Source organism: Natrix helvetica, assembly GCF_964273705.1.
Source record: "Natrix helvetica genome assembly, chromosome: 2".
NCBI classification, from domain to species: domain Eukaryota; kingdom Metazoa; phylum Chordata; class Lepidosauria; order Squamata; family Natricidae; genus Natrix; species Natrix helvetica.
In genome coordinates this window covers 277,317,187-277,344,239 of record NC_138552.1, presented here as the reverse complement: position 1 = coordinate 277,344,239, position 27,053 = coordinate 277,317,187, and the positions used below count along the sequence as shown (strand labels likewise).

General features: G+C 39.4%; 1 protein-coding gene across 1 annotated transcript; it reads left to right on the top strand.

Annotated features, from left to right (window-relative positions):
- The first annotated feature begins 1,414 nt into the window (after positions 1 to 1,414).
- Positions 1,415 to 21,826, top strand: YWHAG (tyrosine 3-monooxygenase/tryptophan 5-monooxygenase activation protein gamma). The gene is made up of 2 exons (XM_081944792.1): positions 1,415 to 1,874; positions 18,425 to 21,826. The coding sequence occupies exons 1-2, from the start codon at positions 1,788 to 1,790 to the stop codon at positions 19,079 to 19,081; spliced, it is 744 nt and encodes a 247-aa protein (XP_081800918.1). The 5' UTR covers positions 1,415 to 1,787; the 3' UTR covers positions 19,082 to 21,826.
- Positions 21,827 to 27,053: the final 5,227 nt, after the last annotated feature.

Genomic DNA, 27,053 nt, shown 5'->3' with positions numbered 1-27,053 from the left:
ATTGTAAAATATCTTCCTGTATTGACTGGATTATATGCTATCAAGTCAGCATTAATCTCCTAGCAACCACACAGACTTTCGATATGACAATTTGTCCCTAACCTGGTCCTTCCAACAGTGCATCCGTTGCCACTGTAACTGAGTCCATCCACTTTACCAATGATGATCCTCTTCTCTTTCCTTCCAACTTTCCCAGCATTAGACTCTTCTCTAGAGAACTGAGTCTTCGCATAATTTGTCCAAAGTAGAATAATTTGAGCCTGGTTATTTGTGCCTCCAGTGAGAACTCTGGGTTGATTTGTTTGACAAATCATGGTATTATCAGGAGTTGTCTCCAACGCAAAGTTCAAAAACATCAAAACCTTTTCTATCCAACTTTCATTTCCAGTGTCCCAAGGAAAACCGCTGCCTACATAATCCTGATCTTTGTAGAGACAGACACATCACTGCGTCAGACTATTTCTTCCAAGGTGTTTAAGTTGGTGTCAATTCTTAATGACCATGTGCATTTTTTTCATAGGGGTCTACCCCTGACCTAGTCCTTCAGTGAAAAAGCAGGTGCTATTTATCACTTCAAGGAAGCGGTGGCTCAATGGCTAAAACACTGAGCTTGTCGATCAGAAAGGTTGGCAAAAATCCCTAGTGTTGTATAATGGAGTGAGCTCCCATTACTTGTCCCAGCTTCTGCCAACCTAGCAGTTCGAAAGCATGTAAAAATGCAAGTAGAAAAATAGGCACCACCTTTGGTGGGAAGGTAACAGCGTTCTGTGCGCCTTCGACATTTAGTCATGCCGGCCATATGACCACGGAGATGTCTTCGGGCAGTGCTGGCTCTTTGGCTTTGAAACGGAGATGAGCACTGCCCCCCAGAGTCAGGAACGACTAGCACACATGTGCGAGGGGAACCTTTATCTTTACCTTATCTTCATTATCAATGAACTGAGTTGGAAGGGACCTTGGAGGTCTTCTAGTCCAACCCTCTGCTCAAGCAGGAGACACTGACTATCCCATTCCAAAGAAATGGCTGTCCAATCTCTTCTTGAACATCTCCAGTGATGGAGCAGCCACCATTTCTGGAAGCAAATTAATTAGAATTTTAATGTGCTGCATTACAAGGATTATTTTTTTCTTCTTCATCTAAGAGACTGCAAAATACGAGGCACGAATATCGCCCTCTGGAAAACGGATGCTCCTCATCTGAGGCAACCTTCTCTCTGATCCCCTCCTCCCTCAAACTACAGCTCCCATGGTGCTTTTCGTGGCTGCGTCATCTTGGAGTAGCCCCGGCCCTTGTGTGCAGTTTGGGCTCCCGTGCGCAATTCTCTCTCTTTTTTTTCCCCTTAGCTAAGGAGGCGTGGCTCTAAAAAGGGGCAGGGGCAGGAGGAAAGAGGAGGGCCTTGGCGGGGCGAGAGGATCCCGGCGAGGCAAAGAAGCGCATGCGTATATCTCCTGGGTGCAGCCGTCACTGCTACTACAGCTGCCACCTTCTCCGTCGCCGCTGCCGTAAGAGCAGTAGCGGCGTGAGCGTGAAGGGGGAAAGAGGCGAGTTATCTCGCGCTCTGGGAAGCAAAACCGTTGAACCGCCTATCTCGCACGCGACCCCGCTTCGGCCGGCCGGCCGACCGACCAACCAATCGCCTGCTCTCTGACTTCTTTTTTGGGGGGGAGGTGTTGTTTCTGTGTTTCTCTCTCTCTCCTCTACAGTCTCTCTCTCTCTCTAGCCTCGGTCGGGAGCAGAACAAAAACATTTAAAGAAGCAACACCTCCCAGCCTCTGAACCCGTAAAAATGGTCGACCGCGAGCAGCTGGTGCAGAAAGCCCGGCTGGCAGAGCAAGCCGAGAGATACGACGACATGGCGGCTGCCATGAAGAACGTAAGTCGCCTTTTTCTGCCCTCCGTTTCCCACCGTAGCGGCAATAAAGGGGCCCTCCCGCCGCCTATTTCTGAAGGAAAATTATCCTTGGGGGGCTTTTGTCTGGAGAGTCTTTTTTGAAGTAGGAGGGAAAATAATTTCCACTTTTCTTTCCCAACATACGTGAGGAGAAATAATTTTGAAAAAGTGGCAGTAGGTTTACCCCCCTCCCCCTCTTTCATTTGTGTGAGGAAATTCGGCTGAGGCTCTGATGAAAGAAACGTTAAAGAAGGGGAAATAATTACAATATGCAGAAATAAAGTAACGTTGTTATTTTGCTCTTCCTTGGTCCCATTAATAACTTGGGTAGCTTTTTTCCATTTTTGCCGGAAATGCTTTTTCTAATGAGGATGGGGAGAAAATGCACTCTATTGAAAGGAAAGGGGGGGATTGACGAGAAAAGCCTTGTATTTTATCATCTGTCTTCTCCCCAAAAGGAATAGGATAAAAGGATTCTTCAAAATGCTGTTAATACAATACTCTCTTCCTTCACTCTAATTTTTCAATGTGTTTCACTTTGAAGCCCCCTCCTTATAGTGGCTGTAGAAAATGTCCTTCTCATGATGAATCATCGATTTTTGGGAGGGCGGAGGGTGGGGGATTGGCAGCTATTTGGAAGAAATGAATGATAGGGATACAATATTTAACGTTTCCTACACTGAACTTTCTATGCAGTCTTTGTGTATGTGTGTGTAAATCTACACACACACACATGTATATTACACACATTCTTGTCCCATACATACATAATGCCCCATACATAAAATACTTTGGGGCTGAGGTGCTGTAATTTCTTATCTCACTTTTAAATAATGGAAATGGCTTCAAGGAGCAAAGAGTGCTTTCTTCTCTTCCTGACTGTGCCACGCCTAGAGAAAAAGAGCTCCTTTCTTCCTGCACGTGTCTAAAGGAGATGATTCCACCTTGGGTCAGATCTCATTATTAACATCCCCCTGCATCTAAATGTCTTCTGGCCTGCAACCTGACTTTCTCCTGTATGCCTGCTTTGTGTGTCTTTATAAAGTACTTGAAATAGCGCATTACAGATACTGATTCAGTGAGGGGGAGAATCTTATTTCTTACAAACTTCCAGAGCCAATGCCCCACCCTGCTTAAGAGTGGGAAAGACAGAAACCATGTTCCTTTCTGTGCTGGAAAGGGAGCATACTCTTGCTGTCTCTCGGACTGAAATTTCCCATTATTTCTTGTTCCCATACAAATAGAGGATTTTTTTTTCCTAGGGGGAATACCTCTCCCAAGTATTGTCTCCTCCATGCTGAAGAAATATCTCTTCCCTTTAAGAAAAAAAATGGAGTACTCTGCCTTTACTGTTGTCATATTATGCAATATAATCTTTGGAAGTTCAAAGAAATGTGACCCTCTTTGAAATAATTAAATAGTATTTGGTTCCTCTAAACAGGCATTTTCAAATGCTGTTCTGAACTGAAGTTAGGGGTTATTTTTCCTTGTTGGTGTGTCACAGTCGGCATTTGCAGTGAATCTTTATATTTAACGGAGTTATATTATATTAGTTGTAATCACCATCCTTTACAATTTTTGCTTGTTCTGGGTGGACTGATGAAACTATTCTGTTTTGCCTCATCATTGGGCCTAGTTAAAGTAGTCTTTTTTCTGCATTGGGGAGGGGAGAAGGGGGGGATTTTATGCTACTTATGTTTCAGTACTTTGAGGATAAGCTATACTACTGCTTGCCCCTCCCTTTGTATCACCATATTGCAGAAATATGAGTAATCCTATGTTCTGTTGAGAGGGCATACCTAGTGGCATGGATGTTCTGCCTTTTGCCCCCCCCCCCTCTCTAGTGCTTGGGCGGTGCCACTCCCTAGTAGTCTTTCCCAGTAATTCAGCTAGTATACCCACCCCCTAACTCCCACAAACAGCCCCACCCACAATTGGAAACCAACCCATCTCTTAATCTGCTTCATGATAGACAGTGAGCTAAGATTATGATTTTGATCAGTAAAAGCAAATTCTTCTTTTGAATCGAAAATCTTTAAATACCTGCATTTTCTATTCATCACTCTTTGGGGGGGATTTGGATAAGATAGGGAGAATTGCTAATTGAAAATTATTTTTGTACACTGATTAGTTCTTAATTTCTTTCTTGGGGTATTTTTTATCCATTATAATGCATCCTTTTCTTATGTTTCTGATGAGAGTGTTCTTTTCTTTTGTGGAATAACCTTCATATTTATATAGGCTGTCTTCAGAAGTGTTTATTTGAAGATTTGTTCAGAATTAATCTAAGATTGATTAATTTTAGTACTGTTAATAGGTCATTGTAGAACAGAACTCTTAAATACTACAAACTGGAGGAGTTTATTTCATTATTTTACAATCCAATAAAGAAAAAAGAAAAAATTTATCTGATCTTGCAAACAAAGCAATCGTGGGAGGCAGTATCAAGTCATTCCAGAAGATTCTGCATTTGTCATATTGCAGAGAGGCTAGACTGGGTGGAGAGAGGGAGGGAGGGGTTGCTTTAAAGGGGAGAACAGTTCTTTATATTTGCCTTGTTAGTCAGGTCTGAGCCTTTAAGAGAAGCCAGCATGGCCTCTCACTGATGAATAGCGAATACTGATCTAGACTAGAATTGTCGCAGTCTGCCTAGGATGCTGCTCTTTATCTTATTGCACCATTTTGTCCTAACCTTGCGTTTGTCAAGGAAATAGAACTACCACGGCTTTTTTGAGAACAGAGGAAGATTCAGCTAGCAATATAAATGAGATGGAGATCCATATATAGCATAGCAGTTTTCTGTTAATTTTTGGGCAGACCATTTCTGCAATGTGGCTTGATGCCAATCATTGCATACAGAGTAATCTCACTTAGAGCAGCTGAATGTGAGTCTTCAGTCCTGGGTTTTGCAACATATGCATTATATTTTCTGACTTGATGCCTGATTTCTCCAATAGCTTTTCAAATTTCTTTTGTTTCTTGTGATTTCCTTAAGTATCAACAATTTTGTATGAAGTCTATTCTGTGTGAAATAATGAAAATATAATCTTATTAGCATCCCACTGTTACAGAATTTCTTCAACTGTTAGCATCTAAATCTTTGACAGTGTCTGCTTGTTGCCCTCTATTAAGGCTAAGACAAAAGAATTGAGCTATTACACTCAGAAATGACATTACAGACCTAATAGCCATATCTCACATCATCCTATCTCATTCCAGCTGTGTGCAAGACTTATGACCTCTCACTGATTTCCCATTGTAAGGCAATGGTGTCACATAACAATAGAGGCTGCAGTGCACCCAGGTGGTGACTGTCTGCATATATAGCATTTTGTTTCAGATAATTACAATTTAACTGATATCTACAACCAAATACAATGTTCTAGACTGCATCCTAAAGTGACTTGTGGTTTATCTTTTAACCTAATGAACTTAGATACCTATAATAGAGTACAGTTGAAGACTAACAAAAGGGAATCTTGGCAATGGAGACATGTCATTAAACTATTAAGTGTAAAAAGAAGTCTGCTGCATCATCAATGGTTAGCATTTCAGTTCTCATGAAGGATAGCTGGACTAAGCAGAATTTGAAGACAATAATGCATTCTTCCTCTTTCAAAGCATGTGGCATTCAGATGTATATTGACTCTAATTTTAGAGATTAAATTTTACCCTAACTATTACGTGTTTATCAGTATCTATCTGTAATTATTGGGCCTTCTGGAACTTGAACATGGTATATCTTAAATCAACATTCAATGTTCTTAGTTAACAAAACTTAAATCACCCAATATGTGTTTACACGATTATCTTGAACATTTATGGAAAAGCTGCTAACAAATAATTTTGTGTTTCTCTTTAGAATGGGAAGTATCTTGTAAACTTTTTTGAATGTTTCTCTATCTAAGGGTCCAAAACTTAATAATAGCATTAGGGCACAGTGTGATATTACAGGTGACCTTTAATGCACTATTTACTGAAAAGGCTATCACTGTACAAAGATAGATTATAAATCTGCCCTTTGCAACTACAGTGTTTCTGTTAACTCAGGAACCAGCACATAGTAAATGGTAAGCTCTAACTGTTTGATTAGTATTTAGATACTGTCATAATGATGGTGAGATACTTTCTGTTAATTGTTAAATTTAATTAACGGACATGGAGGTAGCTGTTACAGAACTTGAAGATAGCAGGAGCAAGAGATAATGTTCTTCCATCATTTTTACCTGCCCCTAAATCCATCAGATAGTGTGTATGTAGGTGGCTCTTTGGCTGTCTACTTGGCCAGATAATGTCTCCATATGAAAAAAAGCAAATAGTGATGGACTTTGAGATTTACCTCGGAGATTGTCTATTACTGAGTTAATGCACAATAGATAATGTTAGAAGAAAGATGTAAACTCTGATGAAAATGCACATTGCAAAATCAAATGGACTTTTATATGGTTTTTAAAAGGGCATTAGATTAATTATTGAGCTCTCTTTTTAGAAGCTAAGCAAGGACACATAGCTGAGAGGGTTTGGATCTAAGGAATTATACAAAATGTGTGGGTTATTTTGCTTTTTAGTGTTGCATGATACTTTGCATTTGAATATTTTCTTAGAATAATTATATTGTGTGCTGCATGCTATTAAACCATTAATTAGTGTTAGTTGCCTTAAAACAGTTCTTAATCAAGGTATAATACAGTGCTGTGTATTTTTCTCAGAACTAACCTTTATTGAGCTAGGATCTTTACTTCGAATTTCAGGTAAGTATATAGGATTAAATCCTTAATTTTCTAATTGCTTCCTTGTTTGTAAAGATTAATAACATACTGTTTTTCCCCCTTATAGTAGGGACAGGTGTTCCATTTAGTGGGAGAAATAGCTTTAAATTATACTGTACAAGATAAGTTTAAATTGGCATTTTCAGCCAATATGATGCTGTGGCTATATAATTGTATCTAATTTATTGCTGGCACTTGGCGTTGATAATCCTGTTTGTGGTAGTCAATGGTAAATAAGATCAGATTTTTTTTCATACTTGTTCCTCTCAGGCATCTGGACGTGTGTTGCAGATGTATAGATTACCTTTCAGTTTTAAGATAATAGGCCATCCACATTTCAGGTAACGTGAAGTTAGGGAAACTCAGCTTTTGCCTACATTTATATCTTGTGACATGTAATTTTCTGCTATTTTACCATTCTCTAAAAATTTCAAGAGGAAGAAGAAAAGTTGTCTGCTAGTATGTTAACCTAGGATTTCCAAGGTGAATAAGTTGGCTTCTCCATAATTGCTATATGCCTGCTAGAAAGTGAAAGATGTCAGTTTAGAATGTTTACACGCTCACTAGAACCTGTATGGTTTAGGGATTTTTTTAATGGAAGAAAATATTTACTTCAATTTACACCTTTTCCTGACACTGCAGCAATGTAAGAGAGTAGTTTTTCAGCTTATGATAAATAATGTGCAATAGGGATGTGAACAAAATGGAAACCATATCTTGTTACAAAATCTGAACAAATCATTGCTCTCTAGAAGTTGTGCTCAACCATTTTAGATCAGCAGAAATAAAATAGAAAAATAACAATTTGCTTGTTTTAGGCTGCAACTAAAACAATATTCCTGAATTATGGAGTAAGTAGGCAAGGCTAATATGAGTTGCCTCATCTCTTCTCCGTTCCCTGCCCATTAGTTGCCACCAAAGTCTCTGTTTCTCTGGCCTTCCCACCCTAATTTTCTTAATGTCTGTTCAGCTGCTCATCTAACTTAACTGCTGCCGTTGTTGCACACACCATCAACTGGAAAACCTCTCAGCCTTGACTTTTTTCCATTTTGACTTCCTCCTCCACTTATACTTGTAAAAACTGAATTTTGTACAGTATCTGGAATAAAATGTTCTGTTTCATTCCATATGTAAACTAAAACATACCTGTTTCAGTTTAAGCATATGTCACCAATTCCCGCTGTTACATGCAATGGACATTTTGCACTTAGGTATTGCAACAAGTCAATCTTCTCAGTTCCCCAAATGAGAATTGGTGAGACTTCATGATATTATCAAACAGACATCTGTGCTCATGTGACTGGTAGTGGAATATTTACATAACATGGATACATATGTTTTATTTTTTAAAATTCATAATAATTCATTAATTGTTTACTGATGCATAGTGATATAAATAATTGATAGAAACAGCTATCAAAACAAATGGCTTTCAGAATTGGCTTGTATTCTGGGAGTGATATTTCTTCAAATTTGGCCATGTCAATTTAGGTAATGACAATCTCTTTGAACAGCTGACTGAGGCAGCTGCAGTAATATTGAATTAAGTGCAGATATCTGGAATTTGCCTAGTTATGGCGATACAGATTACTTTTCAATTAAGGCTCAGATTTGCTCTCAGCTAGTCAATTACTGGGCCAATATTCATCAGTTGCAAATATTTTAGGTCACTAAATGTGAGAACTTTGGTGGGGAATATTCCCCTTTCGTCTCCATAGCAACTGTACTGCGTAGGTTACAGCTTGAACCAAATATGTTGCTGCATTTCTTCTTTACCTCTTTTCTATCACAGTACATCTTTTTCTTCAGTGCTTGCTAAAGATGTGTTTTCCAGCAAATATTCCTATGCAAATAATTCAGATTAGAATGTTCATCTCAGTATTCATCTTCTATGCTAGTATTTGGGCTGCATTGCAAGATATAAAAAATTAAATTAGTTTATTTTAGAGTTTTGCTTTTAAAGAAACTAACAATTTTTTATGTGGGGAAATATATATTTTATGGAACATTGGAAATGGTGTTTTCTATTTAGAAATACAATATTCAGCTGTGGTATACATTTAATGTATATTTTTTTACACGGTCTGAAAAGCAAATGTTAATACAATTCTAAAATCAGCAGCCTTGTTTAGAGATGAAAAATAATCCATAGAATTTTTTTGACTTTATAGAAATTTCTGGCCCACCTTTCTAGGTGTTCATGTGCTTTGATTTTTTTTTTACTTCAGAAACTTTATGACTTTTTGTCTAATGGATAAATTAAAGTGAGAAAGGTGATGGTTAGTTGTTTATATTTTTACTAAAGCTGGTAAGAATTTATAAATATATGGATAAATGTTTTGTGCAACATGCTGCCCAGATTCTTTGCTAATAACTGTTCCACTTTAATAATAATTAATTCCTTGGAGCTTTTGCAAAATCCTTTTCTCTTGGAGAATTAGTTTTCTATTTCTTGTGATTTCAGTATAGCTAAAATAGATTATAAAAAGTAGCTATTTAAGCAGGGTCAAAAATGCATCTGCTTTGTCCCATGGCATTGCAGAGATGATTCTATCTATTGGCATAGAGAAACCATGTAGACCTTTGTATGGATTGTGCATTATTATTACTATATTCTTCTTGCATCCACCATACACTGTGAGGAATATGAGGCATCACCTCCATTATTAGAGGAATAATGTACACTATATTTTTCTGGTGAAGAAAAGATTCTGGAAAGATAATGTCATAATATTAAAAAGCCATAGCCAATTCTACCTATTAGTGGAGTAGAGATTTTGTATGAATAAATTTTGCCTTTAGCTGGTAGTGCTTGAATGATAGGAATATTGCACAGTTTGCTTCATTGCATTGGATGGACATTCCATATTGGATGCCTTAAAATAACTTTTCAAATTAAAGTTTTGGAAATTTTCCAACTGTATTAAAGTTGATGTTACACTGACTTCTAATATTTGAAATTATTATATCCACCTTTTAGTTAAAACTTGGGATCTTAAGGTTAATTATAATGCCTGTATTGTACAACTAATGATGTTATACTGTAATGATGCAACACATAGAAATGGTTGCTGAATTTCCTATAACAAGGAAGCAGAAATGCCAGGCTCCATCCCTATAATAGATGGGAAGGCACAATTGATATTTGCAAAAAAAAAACAAACAATGTTTTTTCATAAATTAAATAATTGCCTGCTTGTGAAATGGTTGGTTCTGATTTACCATGTTCAGAGTATATATTTAACTTAGAGTACATGTTGATGAGTAAACAATAAGTGAAATTTCTAAGTTCTCTACTATTTGGGAAAACAATTTTATTAGCACATTTTTTCAAGTATATACATTAATTTAGTACTTTTATAAAACTAAGAAATGAAAGGCTTTCTGCAGAAAAAGAATGAGAATGAAAATGCTCTTCTACTTTATTAGGTCTAGGGGAGGAACATGGCTAACTGGCCAAGTATCTCGCTCCTATGTATATATTTTAAGCTACCCAGAGTCATTTAATAAGATGGGCAGCTATTGAAAATGACTGAATGAATAAACCTGCAGAATATTGAATAGGCAACTGCCTATAGAAGCAGGTCAAGATATGAAAAAGGAACAATAATGATGGAATAGATTAGAGAGAATTGGAGAAAGTTGAGTGTATGGGAATAACATTCAGAAAAGGGTAATTGCAGAGTTTAAAATACTAGAAGCCTGAATATTGCATGACAATTGGCTACATATTCGACTATAGTTCTTTAGTGTACATAAATGTACATCATTATACCCCACTTGATTGCTCTGCATAAAAATAGTAAATAAGGATGATTAAAAGAAAGTATAGAAGAACAGTTATGAAACTTTGGTTAAAAATGGAGAAAATAAGAGTTATCACTGTATTTAAAAAAAAAAAATCTGCTTGTTTAGGAAGTGTTGTATGAAGAGTTCATACTGAAGAGCATGAGCTCAAATGCTTGCTGTTTAGTGGCATATTGAAATTGTATTCCAAATCAGACAAAAACCCTACTTTCAAATGTATAACTATTTCTGTGTTCAGGGCTCTGAGCTTCTGTATCTTATACAAGCTTCAGACACATGAATTTCAACATTATACCCTCATTAGTGGAAATTGGGAGAAAAACAGAATATTGTGAAACTGGTAGACCGGATACCTGCTTCTTTAATGATTGAGAAAAGACTGAAGAATTTAGTAGGCCCAATGAATTTTTCAGCTAATAGCAAATTGCTTGCCAAGCTATTGTCATTTACTTTGTTTAAATACTGTATTTTGTCTTTCACATTATTCAACCTTTCATAAATCTGATAAATATTCTTGCTATCATTTTTCTGGAAAATGGTAATTCACCATAAATGAACACTCAAGAAAGCTTTCCATGAAGTCATGTAACAATCTGAAGAGATTGGTAGTGAGATACTATCAAATGCCAAGTATTGTTTTGTATGGCAGTAAGTTTAGATAACTAACTGACTTCATAATGGAGACTTGCTAGATGGGGACTTGATAAACGTTGTAGAATTGGTATGTACTATCATAATACAATATAAGAGCCAAGGCATCTCACAAAATGACTCAGCTTCCAAAATATGTATATCAGGCTCCACTAATAGCCTGGTCCTAATGCCTGAGGGGAAAGCCAGGATTTCATGGCCTTCCAGAAGGCAACATGATTGATCCCATCTAAATCTCAGGGAGGAGGCTATTTCATATGGCAGGTGTAGAGATAGCCTTGAACTGTGAGATGGGCAGCATATGTATTTAATAAATAATATATCCTGGCTCCTGCAAGATGGCTCTGTTTCATAGAAAGGCTCTAGAGCAGCCAGCCCTCCTATGAGATCTAGTGGGTTGGTCAGAAACTCTTGGAGAGTCCTTTGTAAATGGTGTAGATTTTTAAAATGTTGCTATTCTCAGCAATGTATTGTTTAACTATTCTGTTACATTACTTCTGTTGGCTTTCAATACTTTGTGTAACACAAATAATCCTTGAGTTACAACAGTTCATTTAGTGACCAAAGTTACAACGGCACTAAAAAAGTGACATGACTGTTTTTCAAAGTTATGATTGTTGCAGCATCTCCATGATCAAAATTCAGATGCTTGGCAACTGGTCCATACTTATGACCATTGCTGTTTCCCAAGGTCATGTGATCACCTTTTGTGACCATCTGACAAGCAAAGTCATGGGGAAGCCAGATTCACTTAACAACCAGGTTACTAATTTATCACCACAGTGATTTCACTTAACCAATGTGACAAGAAAGGTTGTAAAATGGGGCAAAATTCACTTAACAAATATCTCACTTAATAACAGAAGTTGTAGAGGATTACCTGTATCTTTTAACATATTGAAATGGAACCATTTTCTCTCAAGGGCCAGTAACCCAGATAGAAAAAACAATTGGCTGTGTTGTGTGGGAAATAGAATCATCTGAATTTGGTGATAGTGAGATTAAGGTAGAAACCACAACTCAGGGAAGATATTTTCCTGCAGGAAGAAGTTTCAGGTTTTCACTAAAACCTTAAAGAGGGAAGAGAGATTTCAATCTAGATCTCTTGTTGTCAGAGTAGATACTGCAAGGTTAGAAGGGTTGCAAGATGACAATTATTGAGGGGAAGCTATTGGGCCATTGAAGTATCTCAAATCAGCTGATCTTCAGTCCAATTGTTACAGAATGTGTTCAAAGTAGTTTGTTTATTAGTATTTATATTGTGTATGGGGATGAAGTACAAGTTCCTGTGAGCCAGAATTGTAATTAACCAACACATTCAGGGGTCAACAGGTTTGCGAAGGCTGGATGTGCTATGATAGGATAGTATGAAAATAATTTATCCGGAGATTGTTGCTGGATAAGATCATATTTATCTGACTAAGGAAGAAAGCTTAGTAATATCATTTATAGTGAAATTACTGATCCTTAAAAGTTCCATTAAAAGTGATGACTGATCCTTAAAAGTATGCTTTGGGCAAAAATAAGATATGATCTCTTCAAATGCATCATCCAGATTGTATGTGCTAACCTATGAAGACAAATTTTAGATTAAGATAAGATTGGAATTATGAAATATATGAAATAACCATACCAGAATTGTAACTTGAAATCTATTAATATCTAAGCCAGGGATATCAAACTGGATTTCTTCGAAGAGCAGATCAGCATTGTAGTTCTTCTCCTGAAGCTTCTGTGTGGCCCATTTTTGGCCGGCTGAGTGCAGCAGAAGGCCAGGGAGGCTGAAAATGGACCGCAGGGGGCCACACGTAGCCCATTTTGTCTGGGCAGAGGCACCACAGGCCGGTCCTTTGATATTTCCGGGCTGGATTTAAACACCCCTTGGGCCAGATCTAGCTCCCGGGCCTTGAGTTTGATACCCCTGGTCTAAGCCATTTTGCTAGAACTTAAAAAAAATAGGGCAGGGAGTGGAATTTAAATAAATTTAGCAGTGATTTATATAGCTGTACATCACTGATTTATATTAGTTGTATTTTGGAATGAAATAATTTCCTATTTTTAAACCACTTCTTTGCCCCAGTCATGCTAATTACAATAGCAATTCTGCAGATTGAAAACTTGTATTAAGAAGCAAGCCAGCCTTTATAAAGCTTCCCACCTGAAAGGTCTCAAATACACATTCTTATATCAGCTGTAGTTCACATGTTACACAGCAACTATATGCTTATAATAATTTTAATATAAAGGTACATTAACTTTGGATTCATCTACCACACTTTCTCCTGGCACAGACAAAATACAAGAGGTGTTTGGCTTGTCTTCCAATTATTTGTGAAATTGCAAGATGGCAATAATATAAACAATTTTTGCATTTTATCTAGTAGCTGATACACATGAAATTATTAACAGTAGCTTAGGGATGGGACAGTTTAGGCTTGGCTTTTTTTTTCTTGAAAAAAAGCACAAAATTAAGCATTTGGAGCCCAATGGAAAAGACTCACAGTTGAAAACAAAGCACAGTTCTACTTTAGAATGAAATGAAATGAAATATTCTTAATTGCTATAAAATTTGTTGGTAAATACGAGTCAACTGATCCTCTTGCTATCAAACAATTAAAGTTGTATATGCAGTTACATGTACATACAAGCCTGTTCATTCTGCTCAAAGAGAATCTTGATAAATGAGACATTCCAAATTAGAGTTTAATATTATCTGTAATCAAAATTATCTACTTGCTGAAGATAATGCTTTGATGGTTCTGAAAAGCACTGTGAAGTAACTGATGAATTAAAGTTTGTTGCTATTTAAAAACAAAATGTCATGAGTATCCTTGGTCCTCTGTTACTAAGCAGAATAGTAGGCCCAGAGAAACCTTCGGTTATGCTGAGGATTTTATTCCCTAGCAACAGTAATATATCTAAATTGTGAGGAAATAAAACTTGCCACTGCAGAGAGCAGTAACATATAGAATAGTGTTGTACTGAATGTCTTCAGATATACAAATATTTACCAAGATATATATCCTGTTGTTTAAGTACCAGCCTTCCTGAGTATATAACATGAAATGAATTATAAATACAATATTGGTGATGTAAAAGCATATGAAAAGCAGAAAATATCTAAAAAATTCTTGTCTTTTTGTATGAAAGCTATATTTGTGTCAAGTTAATTTCATTGACCTATACATAAATGAAGCAGAGGTGAAGTTTCATTTGGGTTAGACTTGTACAATTTTCAAAAGAAAAATACAGAATTGTACAATCCATTTTACTTTCTTGACTCTAGCTTATGAAACTTGTGTAACACTTGGTTAAAATTAGAAAATGAGAAAATTAATTCAGCTTCAAAGCTGGGCGGTTTTATTTTAAAAACTATACCTTGGTGGCACCCCCGGTGCCCCCCACCCAATACCTTCAGGTATATCATTAAAATGTTAAAGCAGCAGATATTCTGGAAATCGGCTTTGCCTGCCAATAAATGCAAGTCACCGTATTTCGAAGTATAAGATGCACCGGAGTATAAGATGCACCAAGGTTTTGAAGAGGCAGATTTTTAAAAAGTGCCAAAAACGAGCAAAAAAATGGGCCGTTTTTTGTCAAAAAAATTGCATGCATAACCTTATGGAGGCTTATAGAGTGCTGCGGGGGGCAAAATACGGCCCATTTTTTGTTTATTTCTCCCCTCCCCAGCCCCCAGGAGCTCTCTGAAAGCCTCCATAAGGGTATGCACGGCCATTTTGGTGAAGGGGTAGGGCTTCAGGAGGCAAAAAATGCTGTATTCGGTATATAAGATGCACTCTACATTCCTCAGAAAAACGGCCCGTTTTTTTCCCCCAAAGAAAGGCATGAATAGCCTTTAGGGGGCTTGCAGAGTGCTCTTGGGGTTGGGGCCAAAAATGAGCAAAAAATGGCCCATTTTTCATGAAAATGGACCCGTTTTTCGTTAAATGGCATGGCTAGCCTTTAGGAAGCTTAGAGTGCTCCTGGGGGCTGGGGGGGGGGTAAAACTGAGCAAAAAATGGCCCATTTGTGTTCATTTCTGCCCTCCCCAGCTCCCAGGAGTTCTCTAAAAGCTTCCTAGAGGCTCTGCACAGCCATTTTGGTGAAGGGGGCAGGGTTTCAGGAGGCAAAAAATGCTGTATTCAGTGATAAGACGCACCCAGATTTTCAGCCTCTTTTTTGAGGGAAAAAGGTGTATCTTATACTGTGAAAAATACGGCATATGTTAAGTTGTATGTTAATTTAGTAATTTCTAGCACTTAATAGCAATAGTTGGGATAAATTTAATGTGGGGGTACTTGCCACATTAAGTAGCAATGTGGCATTGTTTTTACAAATAGAATACTAGTAACTATAATAATTAATTTACAACCTTAAATAAATGGTAATTTTGTACCTATTGATCATATTGGCTAAGGCTGATACATTTCAAAACATTTGGAGCTTTCTGGGAAAAGACTGGTCTAGAGCAAAGTTAAGATTATATAGATTTATAAGATTATAAATATAGAGTTTATAAAAGCCATAGATTTTTCATCACAGAACTTTGCACAAACTTACCAATAATGCTTCATTCTTGTTTTACCTAAATTTCTAACATTCTGCAGATAAGTAACACTAGTTGAGGATACTGGTTGTTTCTTTTTTAAACAAAGGAACAGATCTTGTTTGTGGGTAAGCTTATCACTTGTAATATATACAATATTATAGATCAGTGATGGCAACCCTTTTTCTTATGGCATGCCAAAATGGTGCAAATGTGCCCACTCAATCTCCCCACCCAACTGTGCATGCATGCACGAACTCTCCACCCCCCGCCCATGCACACGTGACCCCTCCTCAGGCTCGGGAGCCTTTCTGGGAGCCTGGGGAGGGCAAAAACAGCCTCCCCTGCCCCTCCAGAAGGCAGAAACAAATCATTTCTGAACTTCTGGTGGGGGGCATTTTTTGCTCTCCCCAGGCTTCAGGAAAGCCTCCAGAGGCTGGGGAAGGCAAAAAACAGTCCCAACAGGCCAAACGGAAGTTTGGAAACCATCCATTTCCAGCTTCCAGAGTGCGGGTGAAAATGGCCTGCGCCAGAGCTGACGGCTGGCATGCCTCCAAATATAGCTCTGTGTACCACATGTGGCATGTGTGCCATAGGTTTGCCATCACAGTTATTGGTGTATAACTGCAGCAGCTGCCTCAGGAGTGCTTCTCTGCTAGGAGATGTTTCAGGCCTGCTTTGGTCTTTTGTATGTTCCAGAATATCAGCAGTCTGTGGATCTGTCATAAAGTAGAAGAATTACTTACTATACTCTACAACGCTGTCCATCTAACCTCTCAGCAGATACCAGACCTTAGGAAAATTGTTAAGAGACAGTGTCTTCTTTTAAAGAATGATTAAATGTAGCTAAAATAAGCCTGCCGTGCTTTAAATAGCTTTCTAGAATATTTTATAAATCAAAATTAAAAGAAAATAAATATTCTGTGTCCTAAAATAGAAAAATACTGTGTAAGTTGAAGAGTGGCATTCTTAAATATGATACCCATATGCCTTGCTGTCACTAAAATCCCATCTTGATGCTCTTGCTGAGGATTGCTACATGCCTGCTTTTGCTGAATCTGTCCTTCATTTTAAAAAGTATATGCAACTTTGGAATTCTGGTACCAAGTTAATTGATGTTGCTGATTAAATACTTCCTCCATCAGCAATCTGTAATTATTTAATGTATTAGAAAACAATAGCTCTATTTGTGCAGGTAGTTTCTTCTCTTAGTTTGGTGTATTTCTGTAAGAGGTATAACTACAGTTTATTTTTTTATTATTGCCAGTGTGCCAAATACAGATATTCCCACTTGGTTAGCTTTGGTAGATGTTGAGTTCCTGTATTGGCAAGATACAGGCATTTTTGTGGTAATTCTGACACCATTGGTTAGGACTGCAAACGACTAACTTTGGGTACTTGCTTGCCAAAATTAAGCATAGTGGTCATGCTAAATTTAGCATAAAATGTCATTAGAGCATACAAGAAGATTTTGACTTCTAGGATCAGATTCTTTTTTTAGGAATACTTTCCAAGTCTTGTAGACCATGAAAAGTAACATGAAAATGAAGGGACTAAGGACCTCAATAGCATTCTGAGTTTCAAATTTCTCAATTTGTCTTATCTGTATAGTACATTTGTATCTCTCATTAGCATATTATTTTCAACCTTGCTGCCTAGCTTGCTTCCTATGTACTTTTTTCCTGATCACTCTGTGACTTTCATTTCAAACTTCTGCCTTTCAGGCTTGACTTCTACACTTCTGCGATTTTAGTTTATTTTTAAAGAACCCCCCTTTAAAATAGTGTTCATCACATCTTTATAACCTAATTAATCTTTATAATCTAATTTTGGAATTACCTTTCTTTATTGCCAAAAAAATGTAAAACAAAATTTGCTTCTAGTAGTGATGTTCCTAGTAGTAGTCCTCGAGTACCACTGTATTGGAGTCTGCTTATCACAGTTGTAATTTATAATAATAATGTGTGTTGGTCACATGACTGACCTCATTTCATGATCGTTTTTGTGGCTGGTAAATTATGGTTGTTAATGGCTATAGTCATTAAGTGAACCAATGGTTTGCTATGACAATAGTACTTAGACTTATATACCATTTCATAGGGCTTTACAGTCCTCTGTAAACTGTTTACGGAGTCAGCATATTGCCCCCAACAATTTAGGTCCTCATTTTACCCACCTAGAAAGGATGGAAGGCTGAGTCAACCTTCAGCTAGTCAGGATCGAATTCCTGGTAGTGTATAGAGTTAGTCTACTGTGCTGCATTTTAACCACTGCACCACCATGGCACCATTTGCTGTGATAAGAGTTTTGCTGAAAAATGGAAGTAAATGTAAGTTTTTTATTAAAAGTTCATAAAACACAGGTAATAATGGGATGATGCAAATGGGGGGGGGGCATTGTAACTTTGAATTTGGGACATAAATACCCCCACCCCCCCAGGTAGAACTTGAATGGATTGGTTGTAAATCCAATCCACTGTATTAACTTTAATTACTGCTAGTAACTTTCTTTGGTCTGGACCATACTTCTTAACGTTCATAACTCTCAAACTGCCCAATTTTTGTATGACATATTATTTTAAGTCAGTAATGGTGTGAAAATGTAATGGTGTTGTATTTAAATAAATGTCATGATGTTGTATTTAAGTAATGGGTTGGTGAGAAAGATTTCACTAAATTCAATTTAAAAGTGGCATGGTTTTTGAGTGAAAAAGCCAAATTATTAATTAAATATATTTTGTCATACTTTGTCTCATACAGGTGACAGAGCTGAATGAGCCACTCTCGAATGAAGAAAGAAACCTCTTGTCTGTAGCTTACAAGAATGTAGTTGGGGCCCGACGCTCCTCTTGGCGAGTAATTAGTAGCATTGAGCAGAAGACCTCTGCTGATGGCAATGAGAAGAAAATTGAGATGGTGCGGGCTTATCGTGAGAAGATTGAGAAGGAATTGGAAGCTGTGTGCCAGGATGTACTCAGTCTCCTAGACAACTACCTGATCAAGAACTGCAGCGAGACCCAATATGAGAGCAAAGTCTTCTACTTGAAGATGAAAGGGGACTATTATCGCTATCTTGCTGAGGTGGCCACAGGGGAGAAGAGAGCGACTGTGGTAGAATCCTCTGAGAAGGCATACAATGAAGCTCATGAGATTAGCAAGGAACACATGCAGCCAACTCATCCCATCCGACTTGGCCTGGCCCTTAACTACTCTGTTTTCTACTATGAGATCCAGAATGCCCCTGAACAGGCATGCCACCTGGCCAAGACGGCTTTTGATGATGCCATTGCTGAGCTGGACACCCTCAACGAGGATTCCTACAAGGACTCAACGCTCATCATGCAGCTGCTCCGTGATAACCTAACACTCTGGACAAGCGACCAGCAAGATGACGACGGTGGTGAAGGCAACAACTAGAACCTTTGGATGGACTGGCAGCCGCACGCCGATGCTACTACTGCAGTCTTTATTTTTTTTCCCACAAGTGAAAAGTGGGGGGGAGGGGGTCAGGGGTGGGGGAGGGGAAAAAGGAGGTGTGATCTTCCAGGGAGGCTCCCCGCAACCTGTCTCTGTGACACTTTTGCCAAAACACCACTAGTGGAAAATCAGGCTGGCTGTGGTGGTATGGAGTAGAATAGCAGCCTCACAATGGCATATGGACTGTTCAGTTGATTATTAATTCAAGGGGAGCTGTCTTTAAGTTATCTTAATTGCTAGGCATACATGAAGTTAATGATGACTAACTTGAATGGAATGGCCCTCTCTCTTTTTTTTCCTTGGTTTGATTTCTTTTGTTTGTTTGTTTGTTTGTTTGAGAAGCTGTTCTGTGGTTCCAGTAAGGTTTCCCAGTCATTCTCTTCTCAATGAAATGTCACACTATGTTAAGATGAAGTTTTTGTCTTGTCACTCTATTGTCCACCTCAAATTTTGAAAGATTTGAGTTCCCATTTATTATGGCATAATTTTAAAAAGATCCCAAGATTCTAAGATCATAAGCACTGGAATTGAGACACTGAAGGTCGCCTACAGTATTAACATTACATTACAGTTTACAGTATTTCTACACAACAGCCATATTTTACACCAAGCTTTTTGAGTTTAAATTTGCTTCTTTCTGGCTTAATGTTCTTCTGTAGCTTGCATTTGAGAATCAGTTTTCCAGATGTCTGAATGCTACATAAAAACGATCCATCTTGTTTTGATTTCTTTGCCATATTTTAATAGATGCTTGGCTATATGAAGTACAAGAATTCACAGCAAAGGATTCAGAACTTAAATTGGACAAGTTCTTAAAACATAATGCCACTTGACGATTGTTAATTCAGACCTGTATTTTTCTCATTCAGTATCTGGAATTTTCAAAGGCCATTTCTTCTTTTTCAAAGGAAGAGGAAAGGTGTTATAGTCCATCCTCAGGGATCCTGCTGCCAGTTTACTATGTTTCTTCTAGTATAATTAAAAGATTTTCAGCAGATCATCTCTGCCTCCCCCCCCCCCCCATATGTCTCTGACCTTTCCTTTGTTGCCCATATTGAAAGCAGGGCCTTTCTGTATTTCAAGCCTGTGATTATAAGTGAATCTAACAGGGTAGAAACATCCACAAAGAAAAGTATCTGATGCCAGTGTCCTCTTTAACAAATAACAAGATTTAACAAATCTTGGCCTATTTCAAACATGTACAGAAAATTCTGTTCATTTGTGATACTTAATATGCTTGGGAGTGGGGGGAAACTACAGTTGATCATGATTTTTTTGTCATCCACCTTTGGAAATAAATCATAGTGATTGGAAAATCATTGCTTTTTTCCTTCATAAATTACAGGGTTTTCATTTTAAATATAGCTTTTGTTAGTCAAAAGCACCTTAGAAGGAAACAGGGCTCTAATGACTCCCATTGTACAAATAGATTTATTTCCCTCATTGGAAAAGGAATATCTTGTTTCTCATGGTGATCTAGACCTTTTTCCTGTTTAATTTGCTACAATGCACTTGGACAGTAGGGTGAGTCTTCTTGACAGTCTGCAATTCCAAAGAAAGTAAAAGTTTAAGATGGGTTGATATTGCAAAAAGCTGGCAAATCAGCATCAATGCATCCAGTGCAGATTTCTTTAAAAAACCAAACATAAATTGTATTTTGTTGCAGTGTGGTAAGATAACATTCAGTGACTTTCCCTTCAGGGCCACTTCAGTAAAGTGCCACGCCAGTAGCCTGTTTTGTGCATCCCGTTGGCTCTACCAAGGAGGCTTGCAACTTGAGTGACTGAGTGAAATATTGTGGACTGGAAGAACGTTTTAAGGCTTCTCTTTAATTTGCAGTCATGTGTGAGCAGTGCATATCCCTGGCTTTGATTTGGAAGTGATTTACTGGAATTACAAAACCTTTCTTGATTTTTTTTCCAGCTTCTAGCTCTGGCTGCTTTAGGAAAACTTTATGCAGGGGAAAAAGATCGCACAAGAGGGCTAAATATGGAGTGGGGGGCAGGGGGTTGGGGGATGCGAGCAGCTTGAATGGTTTCTTTCAATTTTTTGTTAAAGAAATGCACTTGCCTATGATAACTGTTTCTCCAGTGAAATGAATAACTGCTCCATTATTCTATTGATACAATATTGTGCATGCTGGTGTTGTATTTCTATAAAGTAGCTTGAAATTTATTAACTTATACTGTAGATGTTATGTATTCCTATGACAATAGTCTTCAACAATTTTTTAAAATTTTTTAATTTATTTTATTTTTCCTTTTTCGGGGATAAAGTTTGCTCTACCAAATAGTGATCGTAACAAAACTGATCTGTTATGGATGTTGCTATAGTGACATGCAATTATATATGATTTTTTTTTAAAAAAGGAAAGCAAAGAAAACACCAGTGTTAGCTTAATCTTAATGTCTGGTGTTTGTCATGGTGAAATTATAACTATTACAGTGTAGGAGAAAAATGACTATGTTCTTTGAATGAGCCTTTGTTTGTGCTTTTCTGTCATGTTATGCAGTGAACTCTTTTTAAGGTCTAATCAGTGATTATTTTTCCAACTCCGTGTTTCTGTAAGGAATTATTTCACACACGGACCATTCTTAGCAGTTTTCCTCAGTGATGGAATATCATGAATGTGAGTCATTATGTAGCCGTCGTACATTGAGCAAATAAACTTACAGATCTGATGTCCATGCTACTCCACTATGGTCTTGTGTTGGACTCTGCTTTATTCTTGGTAGCTATGAGCAAGGGGGTTGGGGAATGTGCCTGGCTGCCATTGTGTCCCTCTGGTGCAAGTTTTGCTAATGCCGGCATCCTGGAGTTCTGGCTGAAGTACTTCAGGAAAGGGGAGAAGGAAAGGAGTGTTATATGAAGATGATGACTAACGGTTCTGTAGCTAATGCCATTCCCCAAGGGTTTGGGAGGGGATTGGTTATTGAACCCTACTTAGGGATAATCCGTACCACGTCTGTTTTCTCCCAAGAGGTTGTACAGCCTTATTCCACTGACGTTCTCTCAAGGAAAACTTTGAAGGGGAAACTTAAAACAAAAATGGTTTTACTAAGGTTTAAAAACATTTCAATCGGTGCTTCTTGAAAAACTTTACAGTTATTAATCTGTAGAGAGTTTGGGCAGATTTAAGAGATTTATATTTATCATCTGAGTATTCCGGAAAGAGCCATCGGAGATCATAGTATGTTCACTTCCAGAGTCTCACATATGTCTGTGTTGAAAGGCAGGTAGTTTGTTCATCCAGGGAAGAGTTGAAAAGGTCACATGATGCACACTTGGTATGTGTAAGCATGTTATAGTTCATCATCAGATGCCTCTTTCTCCCTTTCTGAAGCCTTGTGAAATTTCAGCTCTTGCCAGAAAGCTAGATGAAAAATGCAGTTTGGCAAATAGGAGTCTCATTTTGATTCACTGTTAACTGCCATTTAAATTTACAAGACAAAGAGACCCTAGAAAAATTAACAGATGACTCTAATCTCTTGTTACTTAGATATATTGGTCTCTAATTCTGAGAATTCTCAACATACAAGGCGGTGACTAGGAATTGTAGTCTTAACATCTTGAAAGCATCAGTTTGAAGAAGTTGGTACAGTTATTTTTGTCACATGTTGTGAACCTTGCATTGCTTCTTCTACAGTGATCACCAAGAGACTAGCCCAGCTCATAACTCAACTTTTTAATTGGGGCTGAAGATTTTCTATTCTTGACTCCTGCCTGAATTCAGTGGTCAGCAACCCCCATGCCTTCCAGACCCTACCATCATGGCCTGTCTATTATGCATAAACTTATTGAGAGCTTAGGCCTGTTTGACGTAAAGTTGTAAGAGATTAACATTATTTTTAGATGTTTACTGAATCCCATGCTTTTCTGAAGTATTTTCTGAGTTGAATTGTAGGGAGTAGTATCTCCTTAAACTCTTTTCCTTGTAACCTTGTAAATTTCCCCACTGACTTTTAGCTTACAGCTTTTGGGGTGAAAAACAAAAATGCTTTTTTCTTGTACTGTGTTCTCTGATGTTGTCTTAGGGTTTTATATAAAAAAAGAAATTTAATCGTTTCTTGCATAATCAGCATAGAGCTCCATCTGAGTGGAAATGGATAGCACACCAAAGTACCAGATGAGCACAGCTAAAATTGTGCATAATTGGTCTCCATTCATTCTGATGTGCTGGCAAAACCTATGGAGTCATGGAAGATGGTAGCATTTAGGTCACCTTAATTGGTCTTTAAATGGCTAAAGAAGGTGAGTTGTGGTTGGTACTTGGGTGAGAGACCACAAGAAAATCCCCAGATTAAATTGGCAGTTTATAGTGCTTAAAGGCACAGGACTAGAGTAGGAGATAGTGAGTTCTAATTCTGCCTTGGTGTGGAGGAGCCAGCTGGATCACTTTGGACCAGTCTGTCTCAGTCCTAGGAAGAAAGCAAAGGCAAACCACATTGCAAGGAGATGAAGGACTTTCCCATGTAGATCCAAGACTACCTTGAAGGCACAGGATAAATTTGTAAGTAATCAAACTATAAAAGATAATGAAAAACCACTTGTTGCCAAGCAGTCAATAGAGACATCTACATAGTCAGAAGGAGTTAAGCCAAGGAACTTCCTTCAACCAATGATTAGCTTGTGTTGGATGATTCTACCATTCTACTTCTACCATTATTACTTGCTCTGTATCAAGCTCAAAGAATGAAAATCTGATTTTTCTATACTACACACACCAACCTCTGTCATCCCAAAACTGGGGAGGTGTCAGAATGTGCCTTGCGCTTTATCCTTTTCAAGATTATAATTCTGTAGTGACTCTTCTAAAACATGGATGATGCAGAGATGGAAATATGGGAGTAACTTAAAAGGATTTCAGAATAACGTGAGGAACATAACACCTGGATGATTAAAATTCTTGGAAAAATTGGGAAGAGTGAGAGTAGGTTACAACTTTAAATAATGCTAAGCAGTTTCCAAACATGTAAATCGGTTCCTATCAGACACAGAGCTGTATTAAATTGTACGAGGGATTTGCTAGGAAGAAGCCTGCAAGCAAAGGTTGGATTCTAGTTTCTAGGAGTGAAAAGTTAGTCAAAACTAGGCATGTATCTTAATTACTGTAGGTTAAAAAGTTCAGAGCTAAAATCAGACTGATCTGGTCACGGATGGGCATGAAACCTCAATCCAGATAAATGTATTTCAAGTGGAAAGTGACTTTAACTGTCCCCCTTTCCTTATGATTTAAATGCAGAGAAGTATCCTCTCAATCAAAGTGACCCATCTCTTGTGCCCTGCTTTTGGGAAGAGAGTTATGTGATAGGGGCAAGGCAGGTCATCAGAATTTGTGAAGGTACTTCACAAAATTTCTGTATTTCTGCTTTTGGTTTGGAGGAGGTTTGGGAGTTGTAATGGAATGTAGGAGGCAAGATTCTAAAGCATCCATTTTGATTCTGAAGCCTGGTTTTTGGAGGGAGGCTTTAAGCATGTGATGAATGTTGGAACCATCTGAAAAACTTAAAATGCCAATGTTAAAATCCCATAGAGCCAAGATCAAAATAAAATGCCCTTTTTATGACCCAGTAAACCAGGGAGCCCCAATCCCTGGGCTGTGGCCCATTCCTGGACTGTGACATATTTGGAATTGGGCCGCATAAGTAGCTGGCTGGAGTATGTGCACTCACAGCTCAACTGGCATGAGCAGCAGGCCAGCAGACAGTCGTGCTCTAGCCTGCCACATGCAAGTTGACTTGCACACATGTATGCCGGCCCACCACACAGGCAAGGGTTGTGTATGTGTGCACATATTCTGGCCCACACAGTCTAATTCCCCTCCCTCCCCGGGCTGTCAAGCCTTAAAGGTTGGGGACCGCTGCTATAAACCCTTAATTCGTGGTAGTGTCGGGTCAACTGGATGGAAGTGAACATTCTCCATAGTGAGGGGAGGAGTATCCAGGATAGGTTGACCTTGTCCTCTCATTGATTGGGCTGAGTCAGATAAGCTCTTTGGGCCACGCCCTGGTCACCAGGTACCACCTAGTTATCAACTCAGCCCCTCAACGGGCGGCTGTGATCATCCCAAACTCCTGGAAATTTTTTTAAAAAGGATTAAACTGATTGTTAACTGGATTGCATTCGCTGCCTCCCTGCCTGAGTGAGTAACTGGCTCTTGGCTGATTCCCTGGCCCGGAAGAAAGAGAGAGAGAGCCCTTCAGGGCAACGCACAGCCCAAGTCATAAAGAGAGACATAGGGCACGAATCGAGACTGCGGGTGAGGAGATGCTCCCCTGGAAGCCCCAGGAAGGCAGTCACATCGGAGAGGCTCAGCTGGTGCTGCAGCGCTCTGCCACTCCCCCCCCCCCAGGGGGTTGAATGGTGAACCGCAGTGTTTTTAAATGTAGCAGAGTGCCCACGCCTGCCTGCGAGTACCGGAGAGAGATAGTGGCCCGCAGTAGCTTGCAAAGCTCGGAAGAGCAGAGGAAGCGAGAGAGAGAGAGAGCTCTCCAGCGGCAGCGGAAGCCGCGTGGCAGCCCCAAAGGCACAAGCCGCTTCCACGTGTTCCTAGGGAGAGGAACTTTTTGAATTTGGAGCCAGTGGCCATTTTGGAACCACGTGATCCAAGATGGCGGTGCCCAGCAGCACAGAGGATACCTGCAAGACTCAAGACTCCAGCCCAGCAGCCCCACCAGAGGAGCAGAGGAGCAGCTAAATAGGTCAGAGACTGCTACAGAGGCTGCTAAGGGAAGAGGAGGCGGCAAGGCAAAGGCAAAGAGAAAGCATGTCTCCTCCAAGGAGGCCAAAGAGGCAGGCTGCAGCTCCAAGCCCCCAAACCCTGGCTCCAAATACGAAAGGCGGAGGCACTGAGCCTTGGAGTGTATTTGCCACAAGGCCTGCAGCAAGAGGGCTAACCCTGGCCAGGAATCTGGGGAAGGATTTCCAGGGATTCTTTTTCCTGGCAGGACTGCAGATGGGGAAACCCCCCCCCCCCCACGGGTGAGGATATTCCCTTTGATACTTCGGGCATCGGGGGGGCTGCACAAGGATGGCAATCACCCCCACGCCCCACAGCAGCGGGACCCTTGCCACAGCCTTCCCGTCCACACCTGCTGGCACAGAGGCAGGAATAGCACCCACATCAGGGATGCCCAACTTCCAGGATAGGATGATGCGGGCCTTCCAGCAGTGCATGGCAGCAACCTTTCAGCATCCACAGATACAGACCCAGGCAGCCCCCGTGCCTAGGGTCTTGGAAGGGCTAGAGACTCAGGAGGAAGATTTTCCAGAATCACCTGCCTCCTCCCAGGGGGACAGCGATTCGGATTCCAAAGAGGGCGAAATCAGAGAGGATAGACTCTCTGAGGACGAAGGCATGCCTCCTCCCAAACCTACCTTCTCCGGATTGTTCCAGCCCTCTTTGTACAAATTCCTTCTGTTCAAGGCCAAGACATCTGCCAGGCTTGGCAACAGGCCAACAGAAGCCCCGGTACAACCCCAGGGGTTTTCAGCGGAAAACATTTTCGAGGAGCAGGCCATGGAGGCAGACACAGTGCTCACACTCAAGTCTTTCCTAGACACGATCAAGCGGCAATGGGCCTCCCCCACGGCAGGCCCCATTCCCACTTCCACGGACAAGACCTCCTTCAACGTGGACAGGGACATGGCCCAGGTGCTTTCGCAACCCACCATCGATGCGCCTGCACAGCCCTGCATACGCCTCCTAACATGCCAGGGGAACCAGAGGATGTCCTGAAGGCGGAAGACAAAAAAGCTGACCTCACTTTACAGAGGAGGCATCAAGCAGCGGCCTGGGCAGTGAGAGCAGCCACCACCGCCTCCTCCTTCAACCGGTCATCTCTGCTGTGGCTGCAAGACCTGCAGCAGCAAATTCCCATTTCGGATGGCAGGCCCCACCAAGACATCAAGC

What these genes read in the sequence shown, in the direction of transcription:
- YWHAG (XM_081944792.1), top strand. Translation starts at nt 1,788, where the DNA reads ATGGTCGACCGCGAGCAGCTGGTGCAGAAAGCCCGGCTGGCAGAGCAA. An exon ending in TGGCGGCTGCCATGAAGAAC is followed by an intron (nt 1,875 to 18,424) that starts GTAAGTCGCCTT and finishes TGTCTCATACAG; the next exon opens with GTGACAGAGCTGAATGAGCC.